This window comes from Penaeus vannamei, chromosome 22 (genome assembly GCF_042767895.1).
Source record: "Penaeus vannamei isolate JL-2024 chromosome 22, ASM4276789v1, whole genome shotgun sequence".
Taxonomy (NCBI): Eukaryota; Metazoa; Arthropoda; class Malacostraca; order Decapoda; family Penaeidae; genus Penaeus; species Penaeus vannamei.
In genome coordinates this window covers 38,175,303-38,195,302 of record NC_091570.1, presented here as the reverse complement: position 1 = coordinate 38,195,302, position 20,000 = coordinate 38,175,303, and the positions used below count along the sequence as shown (strand labels likewise).

At 39.5% G+C, this 20,000-nt stretch overlaps 1 protein-coding gene across 1 annotated transcript in view; it reads left to right on the top strand.

Annotated features, from left to right (window-relative positions):
- LOC113805475 (nuclear distribution protein nudE homolog 1-like) overlaps nucleotides 1-18,414 on the top strand; it is a gene marked incomplete in the record, with an annotated part of 167,954 nt that extends 149,540 nt beyond the window's left edge. Inside the window, 7 exon segments of the mRNA XM_070136950.1 lie at nucleotides 5,384-5,532; nucleotides 7,137-7,273; nucleotides 7,688-7,897; nucleotides 8,938-9,038; nucleotides 10,799-10,867; nucleotides 13,071-13,162; nucleotides 16,519-18,414. Of these exon segments, the coding sequence (XP_069993051.1) occupies nucleotides 5,384-5,532; nucleotides 7,137-7,273; nucleotides 7,688-7,897; nucleotides 8,938-9,038; nucleotides 10,799-10,867; nucleotides 13,071-13,162; nucleotides 16,519-16,576 (816 nt within the window).
- Between the last annotated feature and the right edge of the window lie 1,586 nt (nucleotides 18,415-20,000).

The window sequence follows — 20,000 nt, the reverse complement described above, 5'->3', positions numbered from 1 at the left end:
TTCCAGCGCCTCCGGAGCACGATCGTCCGAATGCGTGTCGGGACGGACTCGGCGCCGTCTTCCGGTGTTCGGGCGGGAAAATGGCCGAGGAAACGTACTTAATTAAGCTTGTTTTCCTTTCGGGTTTTGCATATTAGGTGCGTTCAGGGTTTCGTTTCTTTTTCCTGCTATATGTTTTTTGTATGAGGAATTGGAAATTGAAAACTATTTTAAGGAATTAGAACTTGGTCTGCATTCTGTCAGGCACTTCCTTTTCCCCTCCCTTCTTTCTCTCTCTTCTCCCTCCCTCCCTCTCCCTCTCCCTCTCCCTGTCCCTCCTTCCCTCTATCTCTCCCTCGCCCTTTCTCTTTTCTCTCTTTCTTTCTTTTTGTCCTTCGCAGAATTTGTGTTTTTAATATTGGTGTCTCGCTATGTATGATGATCCATTTTGTACAAGGCGCAAGATTCAAGGTCACTCCCCCCCCCCCTCCCCCCTTTCCCCCGAGTTTCTATGGCGCTTCCACGACCCGCTCGGAAACGTCGATTTTTTAATTCCCTTTTTATTTTATACCTGGTTTGTGTGATTGATGGATTTTCCTCGTGTTTTCGTGTTGTGGATTGAGGTTCTTTTGTTCGTGTTTTTGTGTATGTGTTTTTGTGTTTTTTTGTGTGTGTGGTTTTATACATTGATTTGGCGTTCTTTTGTTCATATTTATATATATGTATTTGTTTTTGTTTTTTTTGTGTGATTTTATACATTGATTTTCTGTATGACTCGGCAGTGCGGATTTTTTTTGTTTTTTTCTTCTTTTCTTTTTTTCTTTTTTGCGGTATTTTTGCCGGGAGAAGTTGCGTGTCAATCTCTAATATTAAGGTCTTTTCGCTTTTCAACTTTAAATGCTGTTTTAGAGAGCCCCGCCCCCCCTCTCCCACTCCCCTCCCCTCCCCTCCCCCCCCCTCCCCCCTCCCCTCCCCTCCCCCCAAGTTAGGAGAGTCGCTACTAGACTTCATCTTTCTCGGCCTGAAGTTTGTCCGTCGTAATTTCACGAATGAAATGCGAGAGAATGAGAGTGAAAATGCTCAGTTTTTCTCGACGTGTGTGTGAAAGTCTAGGAGGAGGAGGAGGAGGAGGAGGAGGAGAAGGAAGAAGAAGAAGAAGAAGAAGAAGGTGGAGGAGAAGGAAGAAGAAGAAAAAGAAGGTGGAGGAGAAGGAAGAAGAAGAAGAAGGTGGAGGAGAAGGAAGAAGAAGGAGGAGGAGGAGGAGAAATGGAAGTTCAGTCAACGTGTTAAGTTTGTTTCTCGAGACTGAATCGCGACCGAACCTTTGAAATTCCTCCGAATGGGACGCGTTTTGTTTCTCGAGGAGGAGGAGATAATCCAACAAAGGGAGAGAAACCAAGAAAACATAAGAATAAGCCTATATTCATTTAGTGCGCGGTTCTCGAGGCCCTTCCAGCCCGCGGGACACGCTCGGAGGGCCGTTGTACGCCGACCGCGCGTCCGAAGCGGCAGGCACGAAGCAAAGCGGATCAGGGGCGCGAAGAGTGCGTGCAGCTGTGCTTGTGCTTGTGCTTGCTCTTGGGGCTCTTGATGGCGCGGTGTCTGACTGCAGGTAAGACTCGCTTATTGATTGCGGGCGTCTCCTGCTGCCGCTGCTGCTTGTGTTGATTCACCTGCTGTTCGTGGCGCCTGGGATCGAGCCAGTAGTGTCTGCCAGCCAGCCCGCGTGTCTGCATGTCTTGTTGCCTAGCTTGTAGTCCTGTGCCGTGTCGCCTGGTGGTCGTCGTGGTCTCTCATGGCTAGTATTAATATTTTTTTTATTCTGAAGCGACAGGAGTGGAGTAGCAGTAGTAGTAGTAGTAATTTTGAAATAGTTTTGTAGTAGTTTTGAAAGAGGCTTTGCTTGCTTTGAACTGTCTGAAGGCGGAGGCAAGACTCGGTGTTTTTTTAAGCTTCGGTTCCTCTTCGTGCCTCTCACGTTTTCTTCCTCTTTCGCGCCTGTCGAAGCGGGGCCTGCCTTGCAGATTCCGTCTTGGGCCGAAAGGTGTTCGGGTAGGAAGTAGACGCGTTCTCGGCCGGGAGGAAACGAGGCGAGCCGCCGGTAAGGTCAGGAGGCCAGTTGTTTGTGTAGAAGATAGATTCAAGCAAGGAAAAAAAATCTGCGGTCGGCAGCAGGAACAAGACGGGCGCGAGGAAAGGGAAACCGCCTTGAGAGAGTCGTCTCCAGCCTTTTAATCGCCCGGGTGATTTGTGGAAGGTGCGAGACGCCTGACGCAGCCATGACCAGTGCGACCTGATGACGATGACGCCCGCCAAGGCTGCCGACTCTCTCCCACTCCCCTCCCTCTGCCGTGCCTTTTTCTCGGGGGGAGGGAGGGGAGGGTGGCAGCGGCACCTGTCGCAACAGCGCGCACCTATTCACCTTCGCCCGCCTGCTCAGCCGCCGTCTCCATTGCGTGGAATGGGCCGGCGATTCCCCGCGACGGACACGGAACTGCCGGCGATTCGTCCGGAGGCGCTCGTTGGGCGTCCGCCGTCTGGAGCAGCTGATTCAGTTCCGCGACGGACACGGAAACTGCCGAAGTCGCGAGCCGTGGCCGTGTAAACGCGCGCCGCAGTCAAGATTAAAGATTTAAAGATTTAGTTTTAATTCCATTTGTTACAATGGATATTCTTTGCTGTGACATACTGTCTGTTTTATTTAGTCGTCGGGATCGCGATTAACACGGCGCGAATGCACAATGAGGCTGGCGGCGGGGGAATCAGATCTACTCCATCTTGGGCTTCTTGATATGGGTTCTCGATGAGAGCTTCGACGCCCGCGCTCTGGCCGCCTCCCCTCTCGCTTAGGAGACCCACGCGCCGGGTCGCCTCCGCTTTCGTCGGCATCTACATATCATCTACAATGGGCGCCTAACCCCCTCTCGCCACCCGCCAGTACCCACCAACCGTTTGATTTTATCAGAAGACCGCTCGTGTGGGGGTCACTCTCCACCTTCATCCACAACGCACCGAACTACAGCACCGTCTGTGGGCGGATGTGCTACACGCGATGCCAGCTGGGTTATATACATTCACCACCTGCAGGCCCGCGGAGGAACCCGTCCGGGGCATCCACTTCGCCTGGTGCTTCCTGCCCCACCGGACGCCGCTCGACCCCCCTCCCCCCCCCCTTCCTCCCTCAGCCTCATGGCCCCCTCCGCTTACTCAGAGCCGCGTTTCCTCCTGGCCCGCCGTGCCATGAATGGTGTCATGAATAAATGCATAAAGGGTCGAGCCGCAACTGGAAGAGCAGCTCCGGCGATGACGTAAGACGGAGGGGACGGGGCGGACGGGAGGGGGCGGAGAACTTTTGTATTTATTTAACTTACGTGACTAGTCTTGGGCGTCGAAAGGTCTTCGCCTTGCACAGGCTCTTGTCTTATTTGCGTCGGGTAAATCTTGACAGTTTTACGCGTCGTTGTCGGTGGCGAGACATAGCGCATGACACGCCCCCGAAGCGGACCCTCGGCGAGCCGGAATCGAGACCCATGGCGTGACGGAGACCAGGGCAGGGGCCGCGCTGGAGGGGCGGCGATGGGCTGATGCTGATCCGCGGGATAGCTGGGTATGGAGTGGGTACATGCACGCTGTGGACCCCCCCCCCCCCAACCCCACCCCCTCTCCCAAGGTGGAATTATGTTCTGACGCATTTTTATCCACAAGCGATTCGTGCGGTGTTCAGTGCGACAGTGAGTGCGGTTGCCCTCAGTGCGGCAGGATCCGAGTGGATTCCTTGCCTTCTGCTGACCTGCCGCGCCTGCTCATTCTCCCTTTCACCCGCCTCTTTCACCCTTCCTGCGGCCCATTCCGTTTCAGCATTTCCTGCGAGGCCTCCTCCTCTCGCGGTTGTGGCGCAATGGCTGCTGCTGTTGCTGCTGCGTCGCGCCCCTAGTGGGTCCTTCTCTTCCCGTCGCCCCCACGAGCGCAGCGCATCCACCGCCCCCCCACGGAGACCTGCACGCGCTCTCCTTTCGCATTGTCCGGCCTGACAATCCCCATCGATTTGCCATTTGTATCCGTCGAACTTGTGAGTCATCTCGGCTTCTCGCCCTCCGCCGCCGCCGCCATGCCTTGCCTTGTTGCTGACTTCACCGCATTGATTGCCGCTCCACCTGCCGTGCCCGCGATCGCCAGCCCCCTCACCCCACCCCACCCCCGCCCTCCGCCCCGCCCCCTGCCCTTTTTCGTCGGCTCATGGGTCGGGCGGTCGAAGCGAGGTTCCCGAATGTTATCGTTTATCACGTCTCTCCTTGTTGGGGCTCTGGTATTTCTCATTTTCGCCTGGCTCCATCTGCGACGGCCCTCCCCTGCTTGTAGCCCGTCTGCTCGTATCCTCTTTAGCATGTAAGATAGATATTTAGGGTCTCAGCCTTACCATTTCTTCCTAATATACCCTTTATTTAATGTACCAACCAGAAAAGAAAGGTATAAAGAGCGGCCCCTTTATCGAGAGGGGGTGATAACCGTGATAACCCGCGGCACGATATCGCCAGCGCCAGTGCCGGGGTCAGGCGGGGTCAACCGTGAGCCAAGGGGTAAGAAATATGAAGGAAAAAAGGGAGAGGGAGAAGTTATGAGAGGCCGTCCAGTGGAGGAAACGAAAGAGAGGGAGAGGGAGAAATGTATAGAAAAAAAGGGAGAGGCAGAAGTTATGAGAGGCCAACCAGTGGAGAAAACGAGAGAGGGGGAGGGAAGGACAAAGAGAAAAAAGAGAGAGAGACAGAACGTATTGAGAAAGTTCGAGAGGAGAGAGATCATGGTCGCTCAGTTTCCGCTACTACTTTTTTTTTTTTTTTTTTTTTTTTTTTTTTTATCCGGCGTCTTGCGAGGGGCGGCGCACGATCCCAACTCGCCAGCGATGCCAGTGATAAAAGCTCGGTTCCGTTGCCTGCTTTTGAGGCAACGGAATTCGCGGGATTACGTCACGGGCGGCGGAAAGTGATCTCACCGGGGAGAGGCCGAGGCGGAGCGGGGATAGAGCGGGTGTGCCATTATTAACTGATAAGGCTATATTTATTTTAACTCGTTTTCCCCGGTATTTTTTTTTTTTTTATTTTTTTATGTACTTTGAGATTTTCTTTGATTTGGCGTTTTGTGTGATATTTTGATGGTTTGATTATGTGTAATGTGTCTCTATATCTTTCTTTTTCTTTTGTTTTAGGTTTTAGAAAAAGTCTGTTTTATCAGATAGAGGAGTTTTTTTTTTTTAATGGGTTTATGCCTATTTAAAAATCTAAGATTAAATATGACCTTGCATTATCGAAAATATTTAAAATGCGGTTTTATACCTTTATTTTTCATTGTTCTCAGAACTTATAATTTATGAGTTTACGAGTTTACTAATGCACCGTTTCCATTGCAGGAACGGTTGGAGCGTCTACACAATGAATTCAACGGCCAAGTGTCATCCCTACAAGGGGAACTAACAGAAATTAAGAACATCAAAGAAGACCTCTCACGCTACATCCGGGAGCTTGAGCAAGCAAACGATGACTTGGAAAGAGCTAAAAGGTAATGATGATGGTGATAGGTATCTCTTGCGTTTTCTTTTCGTTTCGTTTTTCTTTTTTATTTTTCGTTTCTGTCCTCAATACCGTCTTTTTGCCTGTTTGTTTTGCCGTTCTTTGCCTTTTTTTTGGTCCTTTTTATGTCTTTTTTCCTTCTCTTTTTGATTATCTAAAGATAGCCAGTCACAGAAGGGAAATACCAGTCACTTAGTTAAGGAAGGAAGGGTCCTGGTAAGATGACTTGGCTTGTTTTAAAGCTATTGTGAATAAGGTTACAGATGGCACAATAGGTAGTTTCTGTTCGTTTTTTATAGAGAATGTATTTGCTTATTGATGTCATACATACAACAAGAAAAAAAATAGTATATTGGTCGGAATTACTTCTTTGGGAGAAATAAATTTTGACGTTTTTATATTTTCTGAAAATGTAAAGTAGAAAGCAACAAGAAGCAGAGTTTAGGTCTGCTTGTGAATGTCAAATCAGCTGACAAGAACTGATGTATCTGCCTCATTAGAAAGTGAATATCTCTTTTGTTAGATCCTGGCCTATTTTTAATTGTTTATTTTCAGTTTTTTATCACAGCTCATGGATTGTTTTATTGACATTTTCGTATGCAAAGAGTAAAAGTAATCCGCTGAAAGTTCATGTGTGATTATTTACTTTATTTTGATTTCAATAGATGTGTATGTTGAATGTTAAATATGTCGAATTTTTTCTTTCTTTCTTTCTTTCTTTCTTTCTTTTTTTCTTTGTTAATTTTGGATTTTACAAATAAAACTCAATGTTTGAATCTGTGTTCTTTACAGAAATGTAAATTCACCTGCTGAATGTAGGTGAAGACTCTCAAGAACTGTAAATGCTTTGTTTCATGCAAGAAATATTCTTATTTGCTGTTATCTCTCGATTCTGCATTTTCATTTCCTTTCGCTTTTTTGTATTTCTGTTTCTTTTCATCCTTCTCAATATTATTTTTTATTTCTTCTTTGCTTGGGAATTCCTTCTTTCTTTCCCTTTTTCTGAATGTTCATACTTCTAAGTGTATTTCATATTTATTCTCTTCTTCCTTCTCTTGCCTCTTTTCCTCCTCCTCCTTCTCTTGTCTCTTTTCCTCCTCCTCCTCCTCTTGTCTCTCTTCCTCCTCCTCCTCCTCTTGTCTCTTTGCCTCCTCTTCCTTCTCTTGCCTCTTTTCTTCCTCCTCCTTCTCTTGCCTCTTTTCCTCCTCATCCTCTTGTCTCTTTGCTTCCTCCTCCTTCTCTTGCCTCTTTTCCTCCTGCTTCTCCCTCTCTTCTTCATCCAGTCTGCTCCTCTGCCTTCTTAATTTTTCTGTCACCCTTTCCTCCTTGTTAGAAATTTTTACTTATTTTACTGTAAAACAACTTTGGTAGGCTGTAGGGAAGCTTATTTTGAAGACAAGAAAGGAATTTTATGTATATATTTCGTGTATGATTTGTGTAGCGTTGCCATTAGAAATTATATCAACCATTAGGCTTCTACAATATTCCAGATAGATTTCTAATCTTTTTGAAGTTAGAGATGATCATTTATTTTTTCAAATCATTTATTTCAAAGCAAGTGGGAGAAATCCTAAATTTGTTGTCATTTTCCAGGGCGACAGTGACATCCTTAGAGGACTTCGAGGCTAGGCTTAATTTAGCGATTGAGCGAAATGCCTTCCTGGAGTCTGAGCTTGATGAAAAGGAGGCGTTGAAGGTTATGGTGCAGAGACTGAAGGACGAAGCCAGAGGTGAGAAATACTTGGGATGAATCTGGTGCATGTGCCGATATACTCTGAGATTGCGCTTTGCAGGGTTCCATTGTTGAGTGGATATTTTTCTTTTTTCTTTTTTTTCTGTAAAGTAAAAGGATGTGGATGACAAAAAAGAAAGAGATAATGAACATTATTAGCAGAGGAATAAATCTAGATTATAAAGGATGCTGATAAAGGCATTATAAGGCCAAGAATTCACTACATGATGTAATATAACATCTCTCATAGTACTATACATCAGAATTGGGATATGCTTAGAATTTAGGAGTCTTTATCCGTGTAGTTGTTGCTGTTCCTTATGTGAGAAATTATTCATAGTCTTAATACAAACTAAAATTATGTGTACTCTAAACCCTTACATAGAAAGATAAAGCTGTCGTTTTCCGACAGATCTTCGGCAGGAGCTGAGTGTAAAAAACAAGGACGACGACGAGCCAGATAATGACAGGGCTCTCCAACACCAGCAGAATCACCTGCACCTTCAACCTCCTCCCAAGTTACAGCCTCCTCCTCAGACAGTCTCCGATGAAAATGTTGATTCCAATAAACTTGTTTCCAGCACACAGCTCACAGATTCTGTTCCAAGCACACCTGTAAAAAGTAAGCAGGCAGATACCATTGATATGGCTTTGATGATTTATTCCACAGTTTGTTTTGATTATTTGAGAAGCTGATCAAATGCTGTTAAGTATTTGAGCTGACTTTTAAAGTTGTGCAGATAGGCTAATAAATGCATGTTAGGTTGTTGAACTTCCATTTTTTTTAAAGAAGCCAATTTTCTTGACAAGACAGATTTACCATTTGTGCTTTACTTTTTTTCCCCTTTTTTCTTTTTTCTTTTTTGTATAGCAGATTTTTTGTGGAAAGTGGTATTTATCTAATGAGCAAAAAATATATATATAACACTGTTTTAAGAAAAAGTAAGCACTGGTAATACATGTAATAAAATATGATTTGAATAGATGTAGAATAAGAGAATAAGAGGTAGTCTGTTATTCAGAAATCATCAGTTTAATTCAGAGACTGACTATATTCCTTATTTCTTATAGGGAGATTACAAAATTCAGTCAAGAAAGTAAAAGAGTTAGCTACTTCATCATTGTTTATAAAAAGAGTAAGGCAATCATTACTGATACTCCTGCAGCCAGTATATTTCCTTTTAAAGCAGTTCTTTATTTATGCATGCAGTGTTTGTCCTTAAAATCAGTGATAAACATGCATCATTGTATACACTAGTGGTAGGCTTCAGTAATGATATAAATTGATGTATTAAAAACTCAGAATATTGGATGGATATATAACTATGATAGTTTTTTTTTATGTTGTAATCAGAAGATAGATATTTTGATACAGTTTTGTTGTTTGATAGAAATATAGGTGTATTAGTATTTCTAAAAGTGTAGCGTGTAATGTATAATAATCTTGATAGATTTTTAAGTAGAAATTTTTCAATTACATGAGTGCATTTTAGGTAATATTAATTTTTTTCAATGCTGTATTTTGTTGATGTGATTATCAAACAAGGGTGTTGAATCACTAGATAAATTTTGTAAAGAATGTGCACATATATTTGGAAGCAGGCAGTGAACAGAAAGCCGTATTTAGATGTTTATTTACATGTCTCATTGTTTTACTTACAGCACACCCTTTGCACAACATAAACAATGGAAGTGTACCAATGACGCCATCAGCAAGGATATCAGCTCTCAATATTGTGGGAGACCTTTTAAGAAAAGTGGGGGTAAGTTTTTCTAATTTCGCCTTAAGTAAGATCTTTTTAGAGAATAGAATATAAATAATCTCATTAATGGTCTCTTTTTTTTTATATATTTTTTATTTATATATTCATTTATTTATTTTCAAAGGCCTTCTGCATGATATTTAACAACTGAATTAGGTTCAAGTGATGAGTTTGCAGACAAGTAAATCCGGAGTGCATATTTCACAAAGGGAAATTGTGACTGAAGTAGAGGTGTTGATCGCAGCTGGTGTGCTGCCTCGTACAGTACATGGCCAGTGCTGTAACTTGATATCCTTTCTGCCAGGGTAGCCATAACCCAATGGCGGAGGGGGTCTGGGGACACACTGCGGCAGAATCAAGATTGTCTTGTAAGAAAATCACAGCTGATAGTCAATATTAAGCTTTAGCATGACACTTCACAAGCCACAGATTCGGAATGCTTGTATCATTTTTTTCCCCTTAAATTTTGGATTTCGTACTTTGCATCTTAAAAAAAAAAAAAAAAAATGAGCTGAACACACATTAGCTGGAGAAGAAAAAAATATATATATTTATATTTATATTTATCAATAGCAGTTTAGAAAGTTTATGGAAAAACTCAGGCAGTCTTCTAAATTCACACCACTCTCCTTTACGACTAAATCCTCACCTCTGCCAGAGTGAGTTTCCAGATCCAGTGTATTTGAAGCTTTCTTGTACACCTAGCCGCTTCATTTGTAATTTTTTTCTTTGTTAATGGTTAGAACTGGGATTGTTTGTTTTCCTTTTCTGTTTTCTCTTGTTATGTTTTTTGAAGCGAACCAGACGCTATGTTAGATGTTTGTTTGGTTATTTTCGTCAAGCGGAGGAAAATTCATTGCCAGATGTACAAAACGGTTAGCCTAGTTTTATGATTTTGATGATTAAGATTGTGAGAGTTGAAAAGAGAGAACTACATTTTTGTTAAAGTATTTGCTGATTTTGCTGTTACCGTAAAGTTGTAATGGAAATCGCTAAAAAAAAAATCAAAGAAAAGTATAGATAATTTTGAGGTCGATGCCAAGATTTAGAATTCTGATCTACTGTAACACCCGTAGTGGATCAGCAGACATTAGAAGGTTTTGTTTTTATTTGTCTTTAGCCCACTGATGCTGGGATGGCAAAAATGTACGTCAATGTCCACTATGATTTTACATGTAGATGGCTCCACAAGTGCTTTGTTCCCACATAGTTAATTCATAGGCCCAACTATCTCACCTGTTTAACCTTTTCCTTGATTAAGAAAAAGAAAATATATATGTATATTTTGCTATTAGAATTGTTTATTACATTATGATATTCATAATGTTAGTAACAATAAGAATATCAATATTTATTGCATTAGTAAAAATTATATTTCCTAAAAACTTGTGAAAGGGGGAAAGTCAGGAGAGGTCATGTTATTCATACTTCGAGAAGGTAGCCAAGCGCTTGTGTCACCATTTGGGTGTGTTGGGGGGTGGGGGGGTGTTGAGAGTACATGTACCTAGCAGCAATGGGTTAAAAGATGCTACGCACTCATACCAACAACAAAAAAAAAAAAACAGATAAGCAGACACACTAACAGGTAAACATTTACATGTTTGCAAATGTGTAAACATGTTTGTTTACACATTTAAACACAAATACACACATTTGTTTATTCATTCATTTGATTATTATTTATTTATATGCATACATATCATGTTTTTATTTTCATTATAGGAAGGGATCTGTTGTTTAAAATTATCTCTTTCTTTCAGTTTCTAATGACAATATTGGGGTATCCTTCTGACCTAGATGAATTTTCAGAAGATCCTGTAAAACTAAGGGTACACAGCTAACCTTTGCTGGTAACAGACCAAGACCCGAATATGTCCAAGCTTGCATAAGTCCTGTATACATAGTGCAATTAGAATTGAATGGCCTTTATAACTGTGACTAAGGATTTCTCCCTAAATGTCCATTGATTTTTTTCCTTCTTTTTACATGTTACTAAAAAGTGGCATAAAGTATGTATTTTAGCATTAACCTAAAAAGAGACAGGCATTACATGGCTAGTTTTAAAGCCATCATTTAGCCAAATCTCGTTTCTTAACAAGTGTGTGAATAGAACTGAAATAGGACCTTGTGTGTGATACCAGCTATGTGAAGGAGTCATGGCATTCAGTTTATGTTTAGTGAAGGATTGCGTTTCAGTTTAAGCCTTCATGAATTCGTAAATTGGTTAGGAAGAAATTTTTGTGTGCGAGAAGTCATATTGCTACAGGATGTTTTATTTGCCATACATTTCATCTTTAGATTGTTTTGTTATAAAAAAAGTGGAGGGACATTGATTTGTTAGATATCATATATTATTTGTTATCACTGTCTTTTTTTTTGGGGGGGGTGGGAGTATATGCTTTTGGGCTGGGAAATTTGGGCATATATAACAATATATATATATATGTGTGTGTGTGTGTGTGTGTGTGTGTGTGTGCGCGTGTGTGCACGTGTGCGTGTGTGTGTGTATGCGTGTTTGAGAGAGTGACTGTGTGTGTGTGTGTGTGTGTGTGTGTGTGTGTGTGTGTGTGTGTGTGTGTGTGTGTGTGTGTGTGTGTGTGTGTATGCGTGTTTGAGAGAGTGACTGTGTGTGTGTGTGTGAATGCGTGTTTGAGAGAGTGACAGTGTGTGTGTGTGTTTGTGTGTGTGTGTGTGTGTGTGTGTGTGTGTGTGTGTGTGTGTACGTGTGTGTGTGCATGGGTGCGTGAGAGAGTGACAGTGTCTGTTTGTGTTTTATATATATATATATATATATATATATATATATATATATATATATATATATATATATATATATATATATATATATATATATATATATGTATGTATGTATGTATACACACATTCATATTTTTTAGTCATTGAGAAATATACAAGGGTATTTTCCCAAAAAGTTCTATGAATGTTGTTGCTTTTTCTATTATTATTATTATTATTATACTGACAGAAAGATGCTGATGAGAGATGAAATGTTTGCCATCATGTAGGGATTTATTCCGTGAAATGGCCTGTGTTTTTCATTATTATTGTATAAAGGTGTGAATTTTTGTTTGCTGAAAATGTGGTTGTTTTTAATTTATGTGTCTTGACATCCTTGATGGTTTTCGTCCCAATGTTACGTTGATTTAACACTGCATTCAATAAGGGATAAAGGCCTAAGCTGAATTTGAGAAGTGTCGTTTGTGTTTGATGCAAGTGTATTTCTACTTATAACTTTTCCTGTTGTTGAAGTCCAGGTTTTTTGAGGGGGGGGGGGGGGGCAGTGTGGATTAGGGCATGTTGGAGTGACTGACAATTTGTGAATGCCCGAGTAAGTGAGAGTGAGTGTGAGTGTGAATGTGTGTTTGCATGCATATTTGTAACCCTGGTTGATTGAGGAAGGGGGGAATATGTGACCACTTTTTATTTATGATTTTTGTGAAAATGGGAAAGATGATATCATCTTTGCTTTGGTCAGTAGAAAATAGATAATATATCAATAAAGGCAGTTTTATTGTGTTTGTGTTTGGCAGTAGAGCATCTCATAAGTTGAATAATATGATACTGCATAGACGTAAATGACCTGACTACAAAAGAAAGAAGTTCAGTTGCAGAAGTATTCTCTAATTCTCAGTGTAAAATAGCTTCTTCCATTCAAACCATCCTGTATCCTTTATGACTTGATGGATTTGAAGACTAACCAGTGCATTTGGCAGTGAACTTTATTAACCTCTAACTTCTAACACTTTTTTCTCATATGATTTCAAGATGATTGTCCAAATTTTAGTAATAGTAGAGGGAAATTTACCAGAAAATTTTTTCACCATCAGTTTGTAACTATTGTATGTGTGCCGTATTTTGTAATCAAAAATTATTTTGGCTAAACAAAATTCTTAATTCCTTGTCATGACCTCAGAACTAATGAATTACCACTCTTTTCTTGATTGGTTATAAACTGTAAATATAGAATAACTACCATGGGTAACATTAACAAGGCTGGTAATGGTATCTCAGGCACTGGAGTCGCGTCTAGCCTCGTGTCGTACACTCGTGAAGGACAACCAGCGCCCCCTCAGCCTGCCTCCACCCGGCAACCACTCTGCCAGGTAACACACTAACGCCCAAACCATATACTGGCAGCAACTGTCAGCAAGCACAGAATGGGGCACTTGTTCTTGCATGAAAAAGTATCCAAGCATCGTTACATTTAGTCAGTCTGCTGAGCACATCAGTCAAAGGGTTGTTGGTCACGGGTTCTTAAGAGACGTATGACGTCACAACAGGATGACTAGGACCCCCCAGATCTGAGGAATTATGATGTCATACCTTTGACTGATTGATGAGGCAGCATTGGTAAAGTTTAGTCTCTCACTATAAAAAGGCACCATCTACCTAACTTTTAAAGATGATAAGTAAATGATATGCATTAGAAATAAATGCATATTAAACATAATACTGCCAAACAGATTAGCACAGTTCTTGATTGTCTTTCCCCTAGGAGGCGAAAGTCCACACAGTTTACTGTAAGTTTACCATAATTGCTGGAGAATGAAGAGTATCCATTCTTTGTGGGCACTTGGATGATTGCATGGGCCTAACATCTTACCTGCTGGTTGTGGACTGTTTCCCCTTCATCATATGACTATTCTTAGAGAGATAGGAAATTCAGTGAATAGATTCTGTTAATGCAACCAAATTTTCCTGTCAATATTTTGCTTAAGCTAGTGAAGACTGCCTACAGCTTGACTGAAAAGATGAACCTTGCATGACAAAAGACTTCCTGTTTGTGTCAGATTATACGTGTATTTCTTTCCCCTTTTTTGTTTTGTCTTTGTTTTTGTTCTGGTTTTATTTTTGCATTTCAGATTTTTAGGCTTCTTATATGTATTGGCTTTTTACACTTAGTTGCACAGTGTGGTTGCATTTCTACCTTTGCCTTCACTTTTTGTTTTTGCTTCCATGTGTCTAATCATGTATTTGTGCTTAAAGACATAAGGTATTATTATTTAATGATTATGTATACTTGACCATGCAAGAATTTTTATAGTATGCCCAAAGCAGTTAGTCATTAAACATGTAATAGGTGTTTGTATCCTAGAGTTGTACCCTATATATCCCATTTAATCAGTATTATGAAGTATATTTTGCATTGCTGTATGATCCTCTTATTTTGTTTTATTATTATGACTGAGCCTTAAGCGGCCTAACCTCGTTAATTCAGACATAGCATTTGCCATATTAACTTTGCTTCGACCAGGTATTACAGAACAAGCCTAATTTTTTGTATTAATAATTTATCAGAAAGATTATATTGTATAGTAGTAGCAACATTAAGCAGGTAGAATTAACGAGTTTTGACTGTATGGCTTCCAATTTTATTTTTGAAGGACCCTGACATACCAAAATGCAGTGTGTATTACAAGCAGTGAGTCAATTTGAGATTCCAAAGTTTGATTAAATCGCTTAGTAAGCATAATACTTATTTATTGGTTTAAATTTTCTCCACAAACACTGGTAAAGACTCAGTTCCTGTCCACTGCTTGTAATCATCATGGATAGTGGCTGGTAAAGGGTTGAATGCTTTTGTTTATGTTTCTTTCCTTTTTTGACAGATGAAAATCCAGCAGATTAACAGGGACTTGAATAGGGTGAACTCAGTATTCAAAGCAGGTAAATGTTTGATCAGCTACTTTCTACTGACTCCACATCTGATGCAAGGGAGAAGAAAAAGTTGTGCAGCTGTTTGTTTTCAGCTGATAACCTAGAGGATTGCATTACTAACCAGTTTGAGACACAGCACGAATCACTTACAGTAATGCTAAGCCTAACACGGTTTATATTTTGAACATGTAACATATTTTTGTTTTAACGTGAACATGTGTTGGATGTCACCTGTAAATAATGTCAGATGTCTCTTTACTGAAAGCCTTTAGACTTTCCATAATGGAGGAGGAGGTATTTACTTCTTCATAAGACAACAAAGGAAGAAAACTTCATCTTATGTCCTAGAACTAAACTGTTAGAGTTAAATGTCATAATACTCCTTGACTTCTCTCTTAATTCCCTTGATGCATGCACATCAGACAAAAAATACATTTTATCACTTTTGATTTATTAGATAGTGGATTTTTTTTTAACCTCTTTTCACCTTTTCCTTTGAGAAACGTATTCTTAGATAATGCATCTATACTCTGACTTTTACAATAGTTTATTCAGTTTTGGGTCAAACTCCTTCCACTGTACTCTATGTGATCTTAACAGTGAATCTGTGTTTAATTTTTCCACCTAGAATTTTCTCTTGTATAAAGAAGGGATGTATGGCAATATCTATCATTTTGATTTATCACTAGAAAGTCCTAAAATGTGGAATGTGACTGCATTTTCTCACTCTAGACTTACTTAAATCTGTTTAATGTTCTTGGTACTTCCTTCTTGTTCACTTCCTACACCCTTGTGCACATAATCTTTCATTCATTTCTTTCTCTACTTCAGCTCTCCTCACTCTCTGTTCTTTAGCATGGTCTTGTTCTTCCTTCTCTTTCTTAATCTTGTCTTTTCTTCTTTGCTTCCTCCATGTCCTCTATCTTTTTTTCTTTTTTTTCTCTCTTTTCCTCCTCCTCCTTCTTCTTCTTCTTCTTCTTCTTCTTCTTTTCCTCCTCCTCCTCCTCCTTTCCATTCTCCTCCTCCTCCTCCTTTCCATTCTCCTACTCCTCCTCCTTTCCATTCTCCTCCTCCTTCTCCTTTCCATTCTCCTCCTCCTCCTCCTTAGCATCCTCCTCCTCCTCCTCCTCCTTAGCATCCTCCTCCTCCTCCTCCTCCTTAGCATCCTCCTCCTCCTCCTTCTTTCCACCCTCCTCCTCCTCCTCCTTTCCATCCTCAACATCCTTCACTCTTCCTGTTCTTTGTCCCTTTTTTATTTTATATTTAGTCACACAAACTGATTCAGCCTTTCTTTTCCCACGTGCATCTATCTACATACTGTTATCACATTTTTCCAGTCAGGTAATCAGTCTTTCCAATAGTCTTTTATTGTCACAAGATCTATTTCCATTAGGATCTTATTCATAAAACTAAAATAGCTTGATTAAAGGAATGACTAATTTTTTGGCCATTTTAATTGGCATTGTGGTAAAGTGTCCCGAATTAAAGTTTAAAGTCTTATTATTGACCTCTTGCTATACAGAATGGAAACCAGTTGCATAAGAATGACATGTATATTCTCTCCAGCTTATATATTGAATGAAACCTCAGTGCACCTCATAATTTCATTATGTGACCTTTTTGGGTGTATTTGGGACATAAGTTTTAGCTTTTGTTGTGTTATATAAGCCAGAGCATTACCTCAAGTACTCTTTGCTAGAGCTTTACTTTTTAGATCATTAGTTTGTTTCCTTTTCTTTCTTTTCTTTGCTTTCTGAATATTCCCACTGACTTTTATTAATTCTCTACTTTCTCTCAACAGAAAGAACCAGCTGACATGCGGCTCCCCCACCATCCCCACCACTGTGATTCCTGCGTAGAGCTACCATACACCAAAATTGATTCCCAGACAGACTCAAGAGGGAGAGTAGCTGAACGCCTCAAGGATAGACCATGCATTCCAAAACAGTGCTCGATAACGTTAAGAAAAAGCCAGATAACGAATGATATAAATGGCATTGCTTTTACACACAGAACTCCTGAATTGGCCAGAAAACCATGTGAATCTAGTTTAAGAAGAGGCATTTCAGAATACATGCCTCGCAGACTACTCGGACGGCAGCAAAGTCAATGCAGTCATGTCTGTGGCAATAGTTACCCTCTCTATGTAACAAAAGATGAATATTTTTTCTAAAAAGGAATCCCAAAAGACTTGTCCCTTTTAAGTTAAATTCACTTCTATGCTGCAGGAGTAGGAGGCTCTCCAGGATGTCCTTGTATATGTAAATAGTTAGTTTAATTGATTGAAGAGATTATTGATGCATCCGTTTTAGCAAAGATCCTTTTTTTGTTGTGGCATAACAAGTGGTAAGGTAATTATGTTTTGAAATACTGCTGTGTGCACCTCCTAGGTAAGCTTTTTTTTATTTCAAGTAATTTGCTTTTAGTTCATCAGGTGCTCCATTTTCCTGCAATCTGTGGAAAGTTATTAAATTTAGCAAGCAGATGCCTAAATATCCTGCCTGTTATCTGCAATGTGATACTGATCAAAAGAGCCAAAAGGAGGCAGCAAAGCACATAGCAGCAGCACAGTGTTAGTGATGGACCTCACAGTTAGTCACATCATTGTGATCAAATCAAGTGCCCAAGAATCCCATATTGTGACACGGAAAAGCTGATAAATGCACACCGCCTTTATTTATGACAGTCATCAGTGTTATGGTAGTGAAATGCATTGCAGGCTTTATGATCTTGTGTATATGTGTATACCATGGGAATCTTCATGGAAATATCAGCCAAACATTGATGCGTCTTTCTTAAGCATAATTTTATTGATAGTGAAAAGTTTCTTTGCTGTAACTGAGATGTTAAAAGTAGATATTTCAATTTGATTGTACACTGTACTTGTCATTCACAGTGAATACTCTCGAGTTGTGCTTAAGAAATGGTGTCGCAGCCTCATCTTCTAGTTTCCTCTGTCAAATTCCAATTTTGTACATAATGGTAACTCTTCAGTTCCTTGATATCTCTTGTTACATATTGATATAGCTGTACCATAGCTTCTTGGTAGATTGGACAATATCACCTATGTAATTTATGAAAGGTTCCTCCTGAAGCAGAGGTTAATGGTACAATGTTTCAGATGCCCATGTTTTAAGTGGCAGATAAGTAGGCTAATAATCAAGTCTTGAAATTAAATTATGGATTGTGTAAGATCTTTTTTTTATGATTGGTTAAATAGATTCAGTATTGTACTGTAATCACCACTTCAGAACCAAACACAAAAAACCTGTGTAACTAGCCTAAGACTCGGTGATAAAAGAAAAGATTATCAACAGCTGGGCATATTGTCCCAGATGACTTTAGTTACCGGGAGTGTCAGGTTTTATCTTGCAATGACGTCACATCTCCAAATATTCAATCAGCAAAATATTTTCTCCACGTGCTTGGATAAACCATTTGTTTCATTTGATATTTTTTATTTTTTCTATATAGGTTTACTATAGACAGTTATCAAATTAGTCTCAAGATTAGAAGAAGGAAAACAAATCTGACACTGAGAATCTTTTCCATTATTGACTTTTGAAAGATATTGGCAATGGACAGGATACAATGTATTCCTTTCCTTTTAAAGAACAAGTGATGAATATTTACATTTTATATTGCATATTTTGTTTATTAGATTGGTCTCTATTCTCATTAAAAATTAGCAGAAACACATGTGTCTTCTTATTATCCAGAAACCTTAATTTTTATCCTTTCTCCATGCAGTGTGAGGAATTCATAGGGATATCACATTGGAATTGACATAATGCTACAGCAGGATGATGGCTTGTGTAGGGGCTCGATGGATATCAAAATGAAGTTGGGGAAATGCCTGGGAAAATCATTTGATGAAAGTAGACAGTTTTGAGTAACCATATAATTTTCATTAAATTTTTTTTGCGTCGGTACAACTACCTCTAATTTAATTAATAACAAGTATCCAAAGGGGTAAGAGGATTTAAAATTATATCTTTTTATGGGCATTATCTACACAGTTATATATGTATGCATGCACCAACTATAGAGATTTGGTCATATTACCAACTATTCACTCAAAAAAATTGAGTAAAGATTGTCACTATTCAAACTGAAATTGCATTATTTTTTTTATGGAAAATTATAAAAACATTTTAAAAGACTCAATATACATGTGTGAAAAGTAAAAACTAGGTTGTATTTCAGGTGTTCAGCATACAGTCATTAAGTATATTTATATTTGACTTGTAATTAATACTAGGTATTTTCTTGGATGAAAGGTTGCATTTCAGTAGCTAGCAAAAGGGTTTAATAGTGTACTTTGTCGCATCATTACAATGTACAGAAAAAAATAAAATGTATGAAAGCATTTTTTTCATAAAGTTTAAAGTAAGTCTAGTTTCTTAAGGCACTTAATATCATGAGCATTTACAAAGATTGCAAATGATTTATCGGAATTAGCAGACAAATATCTAATTAAAATACATGGACTTCACCAGTATTATGCAGAAAAAAAACATGAATTCTTAAATAGCCCAAATGTAATTAGTGTTGTAAAGATTTGTCTGCTAAAAAAGTTAAAGTTTGCACAATTTGCTTGTCAGTAAAGAAATAATTATGATAAATGAATGGATATGATAAATAAATTTTTGACCTAAAAGGGAAAATCTGCAACTTAAGATTATGATGAAAAGAAGTGAAATAAAGGTAATTATATTTACCAAAGATGTAGCACTATATTATACAGTTAAAGAAAGCCTTAAAAAGCATGCATGGTATAGGAAAATCACTACAACTATTGAAAGGTCATTGGAGAAAATAATACAGAAACATCTTTTATGAGCTTTTAAAGTATTAAACATTTAAAACAGGGTAATGACTTGCACTGTGGTTCAGCCCTAAAGTATTTGAAGTATGTGTTCATTTAAATTGCTTTGAAAGAGAGTACCAAAAACATCAGTGTCACAGCTATCGTCATCAACTCTAATGGAACTTGCACAGTTCTGATTGTTGTGGCATCATGCATCTGTTTATTAATGAGGTTAATTAAGTAATTGATCAATCAACGAATCAGTAACATCAATGTGAGTAAGCAATTGATATTGTACATGAAATGTCAAATGAACAGTTTCCATGTTTCCTCAGATCCAAAAGGTTCTTGCTATTAAAGTATCAGTAGATTATTGCAAGTATTATTTCTTTACCATGATATGGAAACCATTAAGCAATGTAATCGAAGAATGCAATGGACGTCTTTGATGTTATATGCCGGTAACAAATAGA